The 17,875-nt window shown below is 45.8% G+C and overlaps 1 protein-coding gene across 1 annotated transcript in view; it reads left to right on the top strand.

Annotated features, from left to right (window-relative positions):
• KSR1 (kinase suppressor of ras 1) overlaps nucleotides 1-17,875 on the top strand; it is a 104,688-nt gene that overhangs the window by 83,792 nt on the left and 3,021 nt on the right. The window contains 14 exon segments of the mRNA XM_083479621.1: nucleotides 2,840-2,900; nucleotides 3,630-3,713; nucleotides 4,878-4,939; nucleotides 5,080-5,186; nucleotides 5,721-5,889; nucleotides 6,355-6,396; nucleotides 7,849-7,903; nucleotides 8,489-8,537; nucleotides 11,134-11,519; nucleotides 12,683-12,779; nucleotides 13,687-13,820; nucleotides 14,682-14,813; nucleotides 15,169-15,304; nucleotides 16,230-16,363. Coding sequence (XP_083335747.1) covers nucleotides 2,840-2,900; nucleotides 3,630-3,713; nucleotides 4,878-4,939; nucleotides 5,080-5,186; nucleotides 5,721-5,889; nucleotides 6,355-6,396; nucleotides 7,849-7,903; nucleotides 8,489-8,537; nucleotides 11,134-11,519; nucleotides 12,683-12,779; nucleotides 13,687-13,820; nucleotides 14,682-14,813; nucleotides 15,169-15,304; nucleotides 16,230-16,363 — 1,648 coding nt within the window.

The following is a 17,875-nucleotide window of genomic DNA, read 5'->3' as shown; positions in this document are numbered from 1 at the left end:
CGATGAACCCTAGCAGGTGTGGGGAGGCCTTTTAGTCCAGCAGATGTTGCAGAACTAGAACTCCCAACAGCCGCAGGCACTATGACCAGTGGCCAGGGAAAAGAGGAGTTCAGTAACGTCTCGGGGGCCAAAAGTTCCCCGCTCCTGATCTTACCTTTTGCTGTCTTTGTTTTAGATTTTCAGCAAACTAAGTGCTACTAAGAGTTCCTTCATTTCGTTGGCTCTGCTCTTGAGTAGAATATCCAAAGGCCAATGGCGGATACAAATACTGTATTTATCCACCTAGAGTAGAACTTAGTTGGGTAGAAACACCCTAACTGTGCTCTAGAGATCCTCTGACTGCCCCCATTTAAAATCCTGCATTCTGTGCTGAAGGTTGTGGGGGACGGACAGCAAATTAGGTGCTCAAAATAAAAGGGCACATTTATTTTTCTACGTGGTGTCAGGCTCTAGAGAATTTTAAGTAACAGTGAAAGGGTAGAAAAGATGGTGGTGGAGGAGAATGAGGGTGTTACCTGCTCCTTACCTTGTGATGTCAGAAAATCCCATTGCAGATGGAGACGGGAGCAGAAATTGCAGCAATTTGCATGTTCATCGAATGGAAATCACACAAGCAAATATGCGTAGCACCCACTCTTCTTGTGGAGCTTTTTTTAGTTTGCAAAAAACATAAAACATTATTCTATTTGCTGCATATTTTTTTACATTACCCTTGTGCTGAAATGAACTGAAATTGATTGTCTAATTTATTATGTTCGTTTCAGCAATGGGCCGAAAATTTCTGCCTCTAGTGTCTATACAGTTAAACGGAATAATTAAGGGGGCCTCTGTCCCCCATATCACCTTCTGCCTGCCTATCTTCTAGGGTATGTCTCTCCTCCCCACCAAGAAAATGAAATTCTGCTGAAAAGAGGAGACACAGAGAGTTTGTTCCTTTCGTATTCTCACGGTTTCTTTGGGTGCCTTCGTGTGGAAATATGTTTCCTTTCTTATCTCAGTTATTCTTGTGATAAGAAATACAAGCTCTGTGTGTGTTAGACCGAGAAGAAGGGGCCAGCCCCGAGACCCACACTGGGTCTTGTCTCTGATGTTGCAGTTCCCCAATCTTGTTTTAAAAGGAGTCTAGGCTGAACGTCGAAATGGGGTTTATGTGGTGAATTTATGTCGCTTTGCACTGAAACCAAGTTTCTCTGTGTGTTTCAACACCTGGGGCCACGACTGCAGGCATATTAGTCATTTTTAAAATATGAATAATCAGTTGTTTCAAACAGAGCTGTGGCTTATGTTTTCTGAGTTTATGAATTGTATTGTTTTGGAATTTGGGGAAACTTAATTAGTGGGGGTAGGAGAGCTGGGGAAAAAATCACATCTTTCTACCAATACGCCCCATGGGTTTCTGATAGTACATGGGTAAACGAGTCTTAAAAGCCCAGGACACAATTTTTCACGGCCCTCTAGCAGCTGTGATGGCTTATTTGCCAGAAGTAATGTACAGTGGTACCTTGGTTTACAAACAGTCTGGTGTGCATACGTTTTGGATTGCAAACCCGTCAAACCCGGAAGTGCATGTCCCGGTTTGCAAACTTTTTTTGGATTACAACCCATTTGGGGGGATTATGGGGGGGGAGGCCCCATTGGCGAAACTGCACCTTGGGTTACAACCTGTTTTGGTTTACAAACAGACTCCGGAACGAGTTGTGGTTGTAAACCAAGGTACCACTGTATTTAGTGTTAACTCTGGAAGTGTATGCTCGATTCTGACCAAACTAAGCCTCCTGATGTATTTTGTGCCTTAGGATGCTTTGTTATGTATATATATGTATATATAGTTTTAATTCTAGCAATGTTTAAATGTTTTTAAATGATTGCTTTTTCCTAGATAGAGAGATAGAATCTTTATTTGCATCAGCCGCTAGCCATCGTAATAAAATAAAATAAAATGTACTGAAGATAGAGGTAAAAACTTAACTATAGAAAATATATTTTGGGGTTTTTCATCAATAATCGAATAATAGATCTTATTCTAGTTGCCCCCGCTAAAAACCTTGCAGGCTTTGCTGTCACCTGATCATCTTTTATCTCTTAAAAGAAAGGACATGGTAGCAATGGTCGAACAACCTGGCAAGGACAATAATAGAGGGGTGATAACCTCACTCCTCAAATCTTTATAAAGAGTGCAAGCCAGAAGCACATGAGCCATGGACTCAATACTGCACTACTATGTTTTCAGCTGTTTTTGTTTTTATCTATAAGCCACCTTGCATCCCTGTTAGGGAAAATGGTGGAGTGTAATAACAACAACAACAATAATAATAATATTTTAAAAAATGTAAATGGCTGCAAAAACAGGGAGAACCGAATATAAGATTGGACAAATGAGAAACAGAAAACTGAAATTGACAAATTCGTTCATCTCTAGCACTGCCTTCCACCTTTTCCTTTTCAGTGGGCACCAGATACCACTGGTTGGACCACAGTTCCCATCACCCCTGTGCGTTGGCCATGCTGGCTAGGGCTGATGGGAGTTGGAGTCCGGGAACTTCCTCAGAGCCACAAGTTCCCCACCCCTGCATTAGTGGCTTGTGCCATTCTTCAGCCGTACGACTTGCCCCTTTGTAACGTCCCCTGCCAAATGATTTGCGGGAAATGAGAGCTCCTGGCTCTGGCGTCCCGATCAATGGGGAAGTATTGCTGTGTGGAGCTGGGATTTGCTGCCATCTGGAGTCGATAGAAAGGAGAACCTCCCGACCCGTTCCATGGATGGGCCTTGTGTTGTTCACAGTGTCCACCTTCCTTTCTGGTGAAACCTAACACGCTGCCTTTAATTTTGGCTTCTCAGATCTCCCCCAGGGATCGCCTCAGACTGTACGAAGAGATATTGGTCTGTCTGTAACACACAGGTAAATGCTCCACATGCTTTCAGTGGGTGACAAGCAGCTCAGGTTGGATTCTCTGAAGACTTAGCTCAAGCCCATTGGTAGCCCTGGCTGGGGGCGGAACATACTCTTGTTGCTGCAGCAGTATGACGTTCCCCTATGCAAATCTCATTCCACTGTCTGCGAAAGAAGAGTTGGGTGGGTGGGGGCCTTCAGACTGCAGCCTTGGAAACCCCCATGTATGGGCGCCATCTTAGGAATGCACCCTTCTGCCTCTCCTTTCCCAGCCCTGCTCACGCGCCTGCATGGAACCCCCCGTCACCAGTGGCGACCAGCTAGTGCTTCAATCTTAGTAATGCTACTTGGTGACTCAACAGCAGTCTTCTGGAACCTTCTGATTTGCACAGGACCGTCTCTGTCCTCGTGCTATGACCTCTGCTTGAAAACACGGCTCTAAAATGTTTTCTGGGGCGTGATACTGGTGGGGTAGAGGGCAGATAGGAATGAACCGTTCCCCGGTGGAATATAACCGCGTGAAATTCACAAATATGGCTCCCTTCTTTTTTTTTCAGATTTCGAAATTTTTTCCTGATAATACATTTTTTAAAAACCTTCCTCTCCTTTGTGTCTTCTTTGTCAATCAAGAGCCTTTATTAGGCACAGCAAACCACACATTATCAAACAGACACCGTTTACAAGTTGTGCAAAATACGAACGTGTCTTCTTTGTCTTGGCTTGCTTCTTCTCGTTCAGGTTCTCCGCAAAGTCATGGCTTTCTCAGGTCTGCCAGGTGTGTCAGAAAAGCATGATGTTTGGCGTGAAGTGCAAACACTGCAGGTAAGTGTGCGATGAGGACCTTCACCTGGCCCAGGTATGTGGGCCAGCATACCTGCAAGGCAATTCAGCCGTCATAACCCAAGAGGGTAGTGGGCTGGTCACTGTCTCTTAGGCTAACCTGCCTCATAGGGTTGTTGTGAGGATAAAATTGAGAGAGAGGGAACCCCATACAGCCCCCTCCCCCCGCTTGAGCACCTTGGAGGAAAGGTGGGCGATAAATGCAATTATGTAAATGAAATTTGGCATTCCAGTTCAAAGGAATTCGACTGTAGGCTTCTTTCCTTTCACTTTAATTCCAGAGCCCAGGGTGACATCCTTGGCTCTACCCACTAATCGTTTTATCACCCCCTGCTAATTTTACCCGCACAACAATCTTGGGTGGTAGGCTAGGCTGAGAGAGAGAGCGCGACTGGCCCAAAGTCACCCTGCGAGCTTCGTGGTCAAGTGAGGACATGAACTGGGACGTGATGGTTGGACTAGATGACCCTCGTGGTCCCTTCCAACCTTACAATTACAGGCAACCCCCAATTTGCACAGTGGTTGCGTTCCAGGTCATTGCGCGCTTGCGTGAAATCGTGTTCCATTGAAGCACCCCATTGTGCCCCCCCCCACTCTGCAGTGCTCCCCCCCCCACTCTGCAGTGCTCTGTCCTCGTTCTGCCCTTTTAGGTAAAGGTAAAGGGACCCCTGACCATTAGGTCCAGTCGTGGACAACTCTGGGGTTGCGGCACTCATCTCGCTTTATTGGCTGAGGGAGCCGGCGTACAGCTTCCGGGTCATGTGGCCAGCATGCCTAAGCCGTTTCTGGTGAACCGGAGCAGCACACGGAAATGCCATTTACCTTCCCGCCAGAGCAGTACCTATTTATCTACTTGCACTTTGAAGTGCTTTCGAATTGCTAGGGTGGCAGGAGCAGGGACCGAGCAACGGGAGCTCACCCCGTCGCGGGGATTCGAACTGCCAACCTTCTGATCGGCAAGCCCTAGGCTCAGTGGTTTAACCCACAGCACCACCCGTGTCCCGTTTTAGTGATATCTTTTAGGATGTTTCCATGTTCTGCACTGTGCACATGTACACGATGACACACATATCAGTCACATCTAAAACAGGGGATGCCTGTATATAATGTTATATAATCTCTAATTCACCTTTTTCTTGTTTGCAGATTAAAGTGTCATAACAAATGCACGAAAGAAGCCCCACCTTGTAGAATATCTTTCTTACCCAGTAAGTGTGAGGTTTTTTTAATTGGGTACCCCCCCCCAATTTCTGCCCTATCCAAGCTAATTTGTCACCTTGGTGTTGTTGCAATGACAAGAAATTGTTTTCTCTCCTCCCCCCCTTCCTCTTCCACCCATCCTCAATAGTACCCCGATTAAAGCGGGCAGAGTCTGTCCCTTCTGACATCAATAACCCGGTGGACCGACCATCAGAGCCGCAGTTTGGGACTCTTCCAAAAGCTCTAACTAAAAAGGTACTGGGCTTACAAAAAGGGGGCAAAGCCCAGCAGGAGACCCCCAGAAGAGGATTGCACCCCCGTGACTGGCCAAACAATAAAGAAACAGAACAAGGCTGCAATCATAGACACATTTACCTAGGGCTAAATCTCATTGAACTCAGCAGATTTCACTTCAGAATTCTTTGGTTTGTTTAAATTAATTGCTTACTAGAAATCTGGCGTACACTAGAAACAAACTTTGCATAACTGGAAGTCAGTTATAATTTCTTTGCTTAAAACTTCTGCTTCTTTGGGTGCAGATCAGAATTAAATTTAGTTTGTAAAACTTCTTATTTTGTCTTCTAGTAATGCTTTGCACTATGATAAATATTGTGTTTTATATTGAACATGTATTTGATAGTTAAGGTGCATGCGACATGCTCCTCCCGGTTCTTCCCCTGTTTCTGCGAGCTTTAGAACCTTTTAGAAGTGATGGAAAACATTCTGGCTGAATCAGAGCTATTCAAGGCTTAAGGCTCATGATTTCTGCCTTCTCTTGTCTGTTTCCAGGACCACCCGCCTACAATTAACCACCTTGACTCCAGCAGCAACCCATCTTCCACGACCTCCTCCACGCCATCTTCCCCAGCTCCCTTCCCGTCTTCCAACCCCCCCAGTGCAACGCCACCCCCAAACCCATCTCCCATGGGCCAGCGGGACAGCCGGTTCAACTTTCCAGGTAAATTTGTGGTTTTGTTCTCTGGGACCAGGGTGGTAGAGCAGGGGATGGTTGGAGCAGAGCCTCCCTTACCATTAGGTTAAGTTGTTTCACTTATACTTTTATTGCCAGGGAAGGGGAGCTACACCAGTAGGTTTATCCACCTCTGGGGCCATGCACCTTGATTTGGAGATGTCTGGTTTGCTATAAATGGCAGTTAAATCAAGTTTTGCATTATTCCTCTGAATGTGAAAGGAGGTGATGCATTCTCCAACCCAGCTGCAATCTTTCCAAAATGCATGCACTCAAATGCACCTGCCTTGCCTGTTTCGTTTTACAATTTACTAATGATGAACTTGAATTAATTCACTGAATTTATGGGGGCAGTTGCTGACATGGTTTTCTCACATGCTAATCTCTTGTGATTTTTTTTTACATTTTGTTTTGCTGTCCTCTCCTCCTTTTCCTCCTTCCTTTTTTAAAAAGCTGCCTACTACATTCAGCATAGACAACAGTTTATCTTCCCAGGTGAGTTCTTCTGCTTCTAACTGGCTGGTGACATTTCTTCTAACGCTCCTGTTTCCCCCTCACTCTCAGAACAGAGGGTGGGCTTAGGGCGAAGTGACTTAACTTCCTTCTGCATGATGTGTCAACGTTCTGCCCTGCTTGCATGAACAAACTGGAACATTTCCTTTCCCCTGCAGTGCCAATGTTGTTTAAACAGCACAGAAAGTGCCAATGGGTGCAAACCAACAACAACAACAACAATTATTATTATTATTATTACTGATTTCCTTCAATGGAATTGTTTCAAGGCAATGTAAAATAAAAACTTTGGTTTACTGATGTGGTGGCAAACATGGGGCTCTCTGGATATTGTTGGACTCTAATTCCCATCAGTCCCAGCAGCTGTGGCCTGTGATCAGGGATGATGGGAGCTGTAGTCCACAAAGAGCCAACGAAAGCAGCACTACAGTATCTTGTTTGGTGCTGGCAGTGTGGTGAGTTTTGTATAAAACACCAAAGCAGATGTAATAGTGGACAGGCACAGCAGAGAGAGATGATGGCATTGTGGTGGGGCACAGATTTTGTGGATCTGGAGGTCCCAGGTCTGATCCCAGATATTTCCAGATTAAAAGGGACATTAAGGATGTGATGAGAAAGACTTCTTCTTGCAAAATTGGAGGGGCACTGTTTCAGGGGTCAACAAACTTTTTCAGCAGGGGGCCGGTCCACTGTCCCTCAGATCTTGTGGGGGGCCGGACTATATTGGGGGGGGGTGAACGAATTCCTGTGCCCCACAAATAACTCAGAGATGCATTTTAAATAAAAGCACACATTCTACTCATGTAAAAACACGCTGATTCCCAGACCTTCCGCAGGCCGGATTTAGAAGGCGATTGGGCCAGATCTGGCCCCCGTCCTTAGTTTGCCTGCCCATGGATAAGATACTAGGCTAAGGTAGAAGTTTCCTGTTACCTGCAAAATTGTTTTCCTCATATGATTCACTAAGCTTGGAGTGCTGGTCTAGTCTTGTAGGAGCTCAGTTACTGTAAAATGGTGCAATCTGCTTGCCAGTACTGCATAGTATTGCCACTGTGTGATGACCAGGGTCACATAAATGTGTAACAGGCCTCATGGGAATGTACCACTTCAGTCCGCAGTTGAGGGGCGAGGAGGGAATCGTTTATTGAAATGTTTCCCTGCACTGCATGTAGAAAGCACGCACACCAGGAAGAGAGATTTTAACCTAGATTTCTAGAAGGTTATGTAGTAGATTTGATTCCCCATCAGTCTGAAGTCGTACAGTCTAGGATTGCTACAGACTGTGATTCTTCTGAATTGTGTATATTGGGTCTTTAGTTCTATGTGGCTAGGTACTTATTGGGTGAATGTTACTGCAGCTGTTAAAAGCAAAACGACGACAACCTTGAACTACAAACATCAATTTCTTTTTTCATATATTGCTCTTTTCTGTAGAAATTCCCAACACCCCCCAAGTAACACAACCTTCGGAAACTACTGAAAGCACTAAGTAAGTCGGTTAGTCTTTGTTTCTCTCTTTCTCCTTCTAACAATTCTATTTGGACAGGAGGAATCAACTAATAAACATTATGTTGTATTCTCACTGCCCAACAGGGGTGCTCCTGTTCCAGCCAACTAGAAGTGCCCTTCTCATAGATACTCCATTCCGTTCCCCTGCCCAGTTTTCCATTTTTCTTTTCCGGTCGACGTTCAATATTCCGTGGTTACTAAGCATGGTCAGACCTCACTGGGTTGTTTTTTAAATCATTTAATGCCAGTGTCAGGGTCCCACCACCATCAGGCATGCTGACATAATCATGTGACTATTAGTCAAAATTGCATGTATATAAATATGTACAGCAGGATAAATTTACACTAAAATGCTGGCAATTTTTGGGGAAGACTTACAAAAAAATAAATCACAAACCGATGTGGTGAACTGAACCTAAAGCAGGAAAAACGAAAGAATCAGCAGTGACATAGTCTCCCATCTCTACCTGAACCTCAGTCATTGGGCCATCATAACTCTCAATCGTTTGTGCCATCTTGCATTGTCAACTCAACTCTCTCGTTTCCCTTTTTCTCTGTCAAATAGTGCTGATGAGCACCTAGAGACGGACGGGGTTGAAGAACGTGACGTGGAGGTAAGTTTCCATTTGTTGAGGGTTTTTTTGAGGAGTGAAATTATTAATTCGTATAGCTGGGGTCGCCAACCTTTGTGGACCCATAGGCACCCACACTCACCCTGGAACCGAACGCAGACAGAGCAGCCTATTCTGTTGGCTACGCTGGAATGTTTCTGTTGTGGGGGTGCCCCTCTGGAGCCTCAGTCTCGGGAGGTAAAGGCCTTTCCCCGAAACACTTATACAAGAAGGTCGGGTTCAAGGTGCAGTCTTGTCTCTACAAGCCAAGGTCACGCACAGTCAGTCTTGGCCCAAAACATGACCCAGAGGCTAGGTCAGGCCACAGTGCAAGGTTGATTAGCCCAGAGTGTTCAGGCAAGGTGCAACGCAGCAAGGCAGTGGAATCAGGAACAAGGAGTCAGAGACTTAGGCGAGTGCCTGGTCCATCCCAGTGCCTCTATACAAATCTGTGGTGCAACCACATTTGAAATACTGTTTACAGTTCTGCTTGCCTCACATGAAAAAGGATATTGTGGAGATGGAAAAGGTTCAGAAAAGGTTCAAAATTATCATTTCATTTTTAATTTCTATACCGCCTCTCTATATTACTGTACACAAGGCGTTTTTTACAGCAACAACATAAACAACAAAGAACGCGCACCATATAATGAATCCAAAAACAAAACATAACTTTAAAATAGAATGGCTTAGATCAAATAAAGTAATATTCAGTAATCTATTAGAATATAATAGTACACAATAAAATTAACTCCCAAAACATCAGCAAATAATTAAACAGAAATTCGCCTTTAACCATTGCAATAAGTAGTTACTAAACTGTGAGAAATAAAAATAACTGCAAGTCACAATGCATAAAATACCACAATACATACAAAATCATGTAAAAGGGTCAAAATGAGAAACAAAGGCTCACAACTTATGAAATTATTTAATTATATAAGGGGGTGGAGAAACTCACTGATGAGGAAAGGTGGTAGGAACTGGGACTTTTTAGTTAGGAGACTGTCAGGGAACTGCCATCAGAGGCACGGGAGAAGGAGAGGGTCTCTGATTCTGCAGGGGAAGGTCCCAGCGCTAGAGCGAGACTCAGCCGGGAAGAAGGGGAAGAGAATGAGTGTAACACCAGGGATCCAGGAGAGCAACGGGACAGGGAGGTGCAGGGGCTCCAGGACTCTTCGTTGGAGGTTAGCGAGGAGAGCCCAAGCACCCCACTGCCCACGCCCACCCTGCGCAGGAGACTCCCGCGCAGTGAGAGGCGGAGACGATTGGGCGTCAAACAACTCTTATGTTGGCAACGCTTTAAGAAACGCCCACAGACAGATTCTACGAGTGACTAAGGGCAGCCACGCTGAGATGGGCTGTGCAGTCCGGAGGGTTTAACCAGGCAATCTAATGCTCAAATGGAGCAGGATTACGCACGAGTAACTCCCAACCATTATAGAGACAAAGCGAGTAAGAGGTGACATGATAGCATATAAAATGAGGTCATACGTTTTCTATTACTGGGGAATGATCAGGAGCTCACCAAGTTAGTGGCTAAATATCTCCATTTGGTTTTTTGTCATCGAAATACACTGCAGACCTCTGATCTCCCTGGAGACCTAGAGATGTGACAATAGACTGCTCTGCCTCCTTTCTTTTAGCAAATGTTTTGTGCCACTGGGGAAGTGGTAATTCTGTATTGATTTGTTTTGGATGTTTGTATGTGATGCCAATAAAAGGTCTGATGAATATATATATATATATATATATATATAATGATTCAAGGCAAGGAGAGAGCGAACAGAGGAAAGTTCTCCCCCACCCTCTCTCACAATGCTAGAACTGAATTCAAGATAAACATTCGGGACAGACAAAAGAAGGGACTTACCTTCCACTATTAAACTATTGAATTTGCTTCCACAAAAGGCAGCGGTAGTCATCAATGTTCCTGCCAACCTAGCAGTTCGAAAGCATGTCAAAGTGCAAGTAGATAAATAGGTACCGCTCTGGCAGGAAGGTAAACGGCGTTTTCGTGCGCTGCTGTGGTTTGCCAGAAGCGGCTTAGTCATGCTGGCCACATGACCCGGAAGCTGTACGCCGGCTCCCTCGGCCAGTAAAGCGAGATGAGCGCTGCAACCCCAGAGTCGGTCATGACTGGACCTAATGGCCAGGGGTCCCTTTACCTTTAGTCATCAATGTGAATACATTAAAAGAGGATTACACAATTTTTCATAGGATAAGAGTATTTGTGGCCGCTAACCAACATGGTTATACTCTTCTTCCACTGCCAGAGGTTGCATGCTTCTGAATTCTAGTTTCTGGAAACCACAGGAGGGAAGAGTTGATCAGGTCTGGCTTGCAGGCTTTGCAGACATCTGGCCACTGTGAGAACAGGTTGCTGGACCAGATGAGCCATTGGCCTGATCCTGCAGGGGTCTTCTTATGTTCTTAATGCAAGGTGTTAGGAGGTGTGCGTGTGTCCAAGGGTATTGGAGATTTAGCCATGCTGAAGTGGGACGATCCAAATGGTTGCCACCACAAGGCCTGGGGAGGGAGGGATGTGGCAGGCCAGGACTCGGTATCTGATATTCCCATCACCCATTTCTTTCCCAAGCACGTGGAAGACCAAGAACAGAACAAATCGGAAGCCGAGGATGATGAAGATGAGGTTGACGACCTGCCGAAGCGGCGAGACCGCTGGCGGCGAGGGGTGATGTCCCGGAATGTCAGCCAGACCAGTGTCTACCTGCAGGAATGGGACATCCCCTTTGAGCAGATCAAGCTGGGCGACCCCATTGGCCAAGGGCGGTGGGGCAAGGTCTACCGGGGGAAATGGCATGGGGAGGTGGCCATCCGGTTGCTGGAAATCGATGGGAACAATCAGGACCACCTGAAACTGTTCAAGAAGGAGGTGATGAACTACAGACAAACCAGACATGAGAATGTGGTGCTTTTCATGGGGGCCTGCATGAACCCCCCTCACCTAGCAATCATTACTAGGTAAGCATCTTGATTTTTAAAGTTATTAATATTATTATTATTTTGTTGTTTTTTTAAATAATATTTTATTAGGTTTTATCCATAAAAAAGTTTAGAAAAATACAAAAAACAAAAAAGATACAAAGTTACAAAATACAGAAATACAAACATTAAACACAAAAAAGAAAAGAAAAAAAACACATATAAAAAGACAAAAATTCCTTCTTTCTTAATTTCTCCTCTTTTATTAACTTATTTTCCAACATTATTATTATTTTGGCACATAGAAAGAAGTTAGATCTGCTAGGGCTTTGTTAGTTCAACAGTTCCAAACTGCATATCGAAGGTGTGGCTGCCGGCCTCATCTTTTTACTTTCCAAAGTGTCCCATCTAAAGTTTATCCTAAAAGAATAATATTGAGCAATAAGCAATAACTTTGTAAGCCACCATTAACCGAACAATCCACAAATTTAATGAATCGGAAGAAGGTGAATAATCCTCTAAAACCCAAGGATGCGTGTGATGAGCCTAATGAAATTGCATAGAGGGATTTCAGAACTGCTGTTGCATTTCTGAGGGGAGCATTGCTTTATCTTTGATGAGAATCTTACAGAATTTTCATGGGAACATCTTTTACATTTTTTTAAAAAAACAAGTTTTCAGTTTGTGCTGGTGTTGTGTACTGGTGCTCTGTTGATTATATTGCATGCTCCTTTGAGTTACTTGTTTGAATGTGTGTTGTTGTTTTTTAAAAAAGATATAATTTGGTGTAGTTTTGATATTTGGTCGCCTCTTTTTATTATGAGCTGCTCTGTGAGCTTGCTATTAGGTGGAATAACAATTTTAAAATACGAATCAGTGCATTGTTTGTTCGAAAAACAAAATCTGGAGATCCTCAGTTATGCTTTTGACCAAGGTTGCAAACCAGCCCCTAACCTCGGTTGCAAGCAGTGGTTTGAAGACAACCACATTTAGTTCTGACAGTTATCATGCTGCATCATTTATACCCTTGGACTCTTCTTAACCGCCTACCTATGGATCTGTAGCTTTTTTCAGCCTGGGTATGTGCCTGTTTGTGATGGGATAGTATGAAGTGGGCATAACCATTCCTTATATCATTTACTCATCACAAGACAGTTCTGATTTTTCTTCTTAACTCAATTGTCTGCCCACATCTGCCTTAGCTTCTGCAAAGGAAGAACGCTTCATTCGTTTGTAAGGGACCCCAAGATATCTTTGGATATTAACAAGACCAGGCAGATCGCCCAGGAGATCATTAAGGTAAGAATCATTTGCATGAGATTATTAAGGTAATATGTAAGGCTACCTGGGGTAGGGAACCATTTTTTCCCCTGTGGGAAAGATGAATTGGGGGCTGGAGCCGATGGTGGATGGAGCCACTGCTCTGCCTTTCTGCCGCGCCTCTTCTGTTTCTCTTGTAAACATTTGAACAGGGATGGAGAACATCTGTGTGTCTCCAGATGTTCTCCCATCCACCCCAGCCAGCATGGTCAATGGTAGTGGATAATGGGAGTTGTAGTTCAGCAACACCTGAAGGCCACCGGTTGCCCATCCTGGATCTAAAACATTGACTGTCAATACTGATTTTGGCAGTGGTACTTAGAGGTTAGGTTTCTCTTTCAGGGGCTCAGGCAAGGACATCTTTAAATACAGTGGTGACTCAGGTTGCGAACGTGGTCTGTGCGGGATGCATGTTCGCAACCCGCAGCGTTCGCAACCCGCATCTGCGCACACACGGGTTGCGATTCAGTGCTTCTGCGCATGTGCGACTGCCGAAACCCGGAAGTAACCCTTTCCGGTACTTCCGGGTTTCAGCAGTCCGCAACCTGAAGTGGCTGTAACCCGAGGTATAACTATAACTGGCTTTCTTTTGCCCACAAATGGGTGATATAAACTGCGCAGGGCAACAAAGCTAGTGATATTTGCTGTGGGCTAGTAACTTGGGGAGATTCATTTCAAGGCTGTGCTATTCCACCATACCATAGGAGCCCACGCTGTCCCCTTCTACAGTACGGGTGACAGGTGCATGCAAGATGAGCAGAAAGAGAAGGAAATGTTATATAAAGCAGGAGGGGTCTAGGAGCGGACACAGCAGGGGCTTGACCAGGTAGCACGCCAAGGAATGCAGATCTGCCTGCAAAAAGGCTAACGCACTGATGTTTTCCAGGGCATGGGGTATCTCCACGCAAAAGGGATTGTGCATAAAGATCTCAAGTCGAAGAACGTTTTCTATGAAAACGGAAAAGTTGTGATCACAGACTTTGGTCTGTTCGGGATTTCTGGTGTGGTTCAGGAGGGAAGGTAAGTTTTTTTTTGCTGCCTCTTTCTCCATTCACTTCTAAGTGAACCAGAAATTGAACGTTGGAGCTTCTACCACTGAGTTATGGCGCATATAAAAGCCCCACCCACCCCCACATTTCATCTTGTTTATTTATCTTGTTCCACTGAGTTATCCCCTCCTTTGAGTTCCCAAGTTGTGTTGGCCTTGTGGAGTACTGGCTTGGGTCCAATGCTAGGCCCGCTCAGGGTAGACCTGCCAAAGCGAACCGACATGGAGTCGCTCGTTTTAATGGGTCTGCACCACACCAGCGGCAAGACGGGAGCAGTAGCCAGGTAAAGCAAAAGCAGGTAAAGCTTTTGTTGCCATCTTCCTGCTTTGCTTTGCTGCTGCGTCCCCCTGAAGGGAGAGGAGAGATGCCAGGGTCATCTCTGGACGACCCACCCACTACTGATTTGTAACATTGGCCTTGACCCCAGATTTCTGGGTGGGGTGGAAGGGTTAAATAGGGGGTGGGAATGCTGGTTTGATGGGGATAATTTTTGGACTAGAGGGAGGTTGAGGTTTTGCTTATTTGCTAATTGGGGGGTTATAGTATTGCTTTGCGTATTGTTTTGAGTATTGTAAATGTTGTTCGCTACTGGCATGTCCCTGTCCCCCCCCCCTGCATGGATGTTATATGAAATATTCATGTATTATATGACGCACACCCCTTTTCCCTATAGTATTGTGTATTGTATACCTTTTTTCATTTTGTTGTAAGGAACTTGGAAACCTTTGGGTGACAAGTGACTAATAAGTTTAATGAATGAAATGAAATGCTCTGAGTAGAACTTTGCTGGGTACATCACCAAGTCCAGTAACGCTCCCCTTTCTGACACCAGGCGCGAGAACGAGCTGAAACTGCCCCACGACTGGCTGTGCTACCTGGCTCCAGAGATCGTGCGCGAGATGGCTCCAGGGAAGGATGAGGATAAGCTGCCTTTTTCCAAGGCAGCTGACGTCTATGCTTTTGGGTAAGTGTGAGAACATCAGTAAACGCCGATTGGTTAAAAAGGAGAAATGTCGTATTGCAAAGGCCTGCCTAAACAGTCCAGTTTTCCAAAGACACACCCGAAAGAAGGGAGGGATGGTTCCCGCTGAACTTCAACTGGCAGGGAGTTCCGCAGGGCAGGATGTTCTTGGTGACGTGTCTTTCATTGGGCCCTGACAGTGATAGACTGTTGGCTCTCAATTTTCACTTCTTAGTAACTTTTCAGTTTAAGTGAGAATACCGTAAGATCTTGGGGACATAATGCTTGGAGGAAGGGCAGAGATGTACATTGATGGGTTTCCTGTTTTAACTTTTCAAAACCTCTCTTTGCCTCTCAGGACCGTGTGGTATGAGCTCCAAGCCAGAGAGTGGCCCTTTAAGAGCCAGCCAGCTGAGGCGTTGATCTGGCAGATTGGGAGTGGCGAAGGCATGAAGCAAGTCCTCTCCACAAGCAGCTTGGGGAAAGAAGTTGGAGTAAGTGGACAGGGGATTCTTTCATTGGCAGCTGTGCTTAGTACATCAACCGCCCGGGGCCGGCCCAAGCGTTAGGCAGAGTGACAGGATCTCAGATGCTGGAAAGGGGGATAGCAGTGCTGTGTTCAGAGGACAGGCCTGCCTCATGCCTCCTTAGCTAGCCCGCCATGTCTGGAGGATGCTATCCAGTCTCCATTGTGGGAGAAGCACCATCTTGTCCTTTGCTTCAGTCCCCAAAATGTCTTGGTCCGGTGGTGTGGGATGATGGGAGTTGTAGTTCAACAACACAGGAAACTGCCTTATACCGAGTCAGACTATTGGCCCATCTGAGTTGATATTGTCTACCATGGCTATAATTCATTGGCTCTCCAGAGTTTCAAGCAGGATTGAACCTGGGTGCTCTATCACTAAGCTATGGTCCTTCCCAAACAACTGGAGGGCTATAGGTTTCCCACACCTGCTACACACCTGTCTTCTGACTGCATCCCTGTGCAGGACCAAGCCTAAAGTAGCTGGGAACAGCCTAGGCACCCGCAATCTCGTTGCTCCAGAAGCCGAGATGGTAGCTAAAAGGTACTCCCCTATCACAACAACCCATGAAAGCAACCCCAAAGGATCCTGGGAGCTGTAGTTAAGTGTCCTGAGAGTTGCTAGGAGACTCCCATTCCAGTCACAGTTCCCAGAATTCTCTGGGAAGGTGGCTGGATTGTTAAACTACTCTGGGAAATCGTAGCTCGTTGAAGGGAAACTCAATTGCTTCTGTAACTCTGGAGCCAGGATTGAAGCTTAAAACTCCTTGCACCTTCCTTGTTATAACAACCCATGAAAGCTGCTTTTCAAAAACATGCCTAGCTTTGCCAAATGCCCTTTCAAGCTGAAGTCAGTAACACAGCTGCCTGTTAAAAATGCAATGCTGTCTTTTTAGGAAATTCTCTCTGCGTGTTGGTCTTTCGACGTTGGTGAGCGTCCCAGCTTCACTCTCTTGATGGAAATGCTTGAAAAACTGCCAAAACTCAACCGGAGGCTCTCTCATCCGGGACATTTCTGGAAATCAGCCGAGTACGTATTGCCCTGTGTCCGCTTGCCTCTAAGCTGCTTCTGGAAATCGCAGTTGATTATGCTGGTTGGGGACCCAATATTTGCAACGGGGCGAAAGCTTCTGTAGGTTCATGCATATCTGCATTTAACACACTAACACTGCAGGCCCATGTGTCTTTAGTGTGCCCACCGGCGCGTCACAAAGTTGTACATGGTACAGCTTGTACATGGTAAACCATGGTTTGCAGGGAGAGCTAACAAGGCGGCCTCCAAAAATTGTTGAACTCCAATTCCCATTGCATCTGGCCTTTGCCCCTGCTGGCTGGGGCTGATGGGAAATGTAGTCCAACTTTTTTAGAGGGTGCCATTTTGGCTCCCTCTGCAAGCCATGGTTTACTGTGTTTGAACTGATCTCCCTTGGCATGGCTGCGCACGTGACATAAATGTAAAGTGCACAACTTCCCACAAATAATTCTGGGAACTGTAGTTTGTTAAGGGTGCTGGGAATCATAGTTCTCTGAGGGGCAAATGACAGGTCCCAGGATTCTTTGGGGGAAGTCACTTGCTTTAAATCTATGGTGTGTACACGGTCCGAGTCCTGCCCACTGCCAAGAAGAATGGCTAAGATTCCCTGGTCCTAACTTCTCGCTCCCTCTGCGAGATAGACTCTTTGTTAGGTTACCAGCTGCCCCTCCTGAGTTCACTTGTGGGTTCAGAGGGGCATATACGTGTGTGGTAATTCAGCACACACCTAGGCACAAAGGTCTTGCTTTCAAACAGCTACACCTCCCCTGCCCCCAACCAGGATATCTACAGAGAAATGGGGGGAAAGAATTAAGGCTCCCGACAGTAAACGCGCTGTTCCAATCTCTGCTTAAGAGCATCATTCTGCTGTGTGCTGGGATCGCAGGAAGCCGGCTTATACTGAGTCAGAGCCTGAGTCCATCTTGCTCAGCGTTTTCTGCACTGGCTGGCAGCTCTCAAGGGTCTCACGCAGGGGACATTCCCAGCCCTACCCGGGTGCGAAGCAGATCCTGTACCGCAGAGCTCTTCAAAGCTAGCTCTGCTGTTTGGCTGAGTTTTTAACGGTGAACTAACGCTCCTTCTCTTGTCTTTCTCCCTTTGCCTTTCACCTCCTTCCTTATAGGATGTAGCTACTGATGCAATAGTTGGGTTCTGCCTTGCATGCTTTCTTGTCTCCTAACCCACTCAGCAACTTGGACAACTGCTCTAAATGTGTGCACGCAAGCACACACACAAAAACCACACATGCTGCCGGTTTTTAATCCTTGGATGCCCCTGCTGCTTCTACAAATTCCTTTTCCCCGCCTCGTCTCTTGGTGTGGGCTGCTGTAACTCGAAATAACCATTCCTGTCTGCAAGAACTGTGGCGTTCTACTAACACCTGGTCCAGATTAACCCTTCTTCCGAAGCGTTTCCAGCGGCTGCAGCACTTGTCACCTCGCCTCTTCCTGTCCCGGCATTCTCCTCCTTCCTCTATAGACTTGCCCCCAGCGGTTATTTCTCTGAACT

Source organism: Podarcis liolepis (assembly GCF_965112155.1).
Source record: "Podarcis liolepis genome assembly, chromosome: 16".
NCBI classification, from domain to species: domain Eukaryota; kingdom Metazoa; phylum Chordata; class Lepidosauria; order Squamata; family Lacertidae; genus Podarcis; species Podarcis liolepis.
Note: the sequence above shows the minus strand (reverse complement) of the source record. Positions and strands in the feature narration are given on the sequence as shown.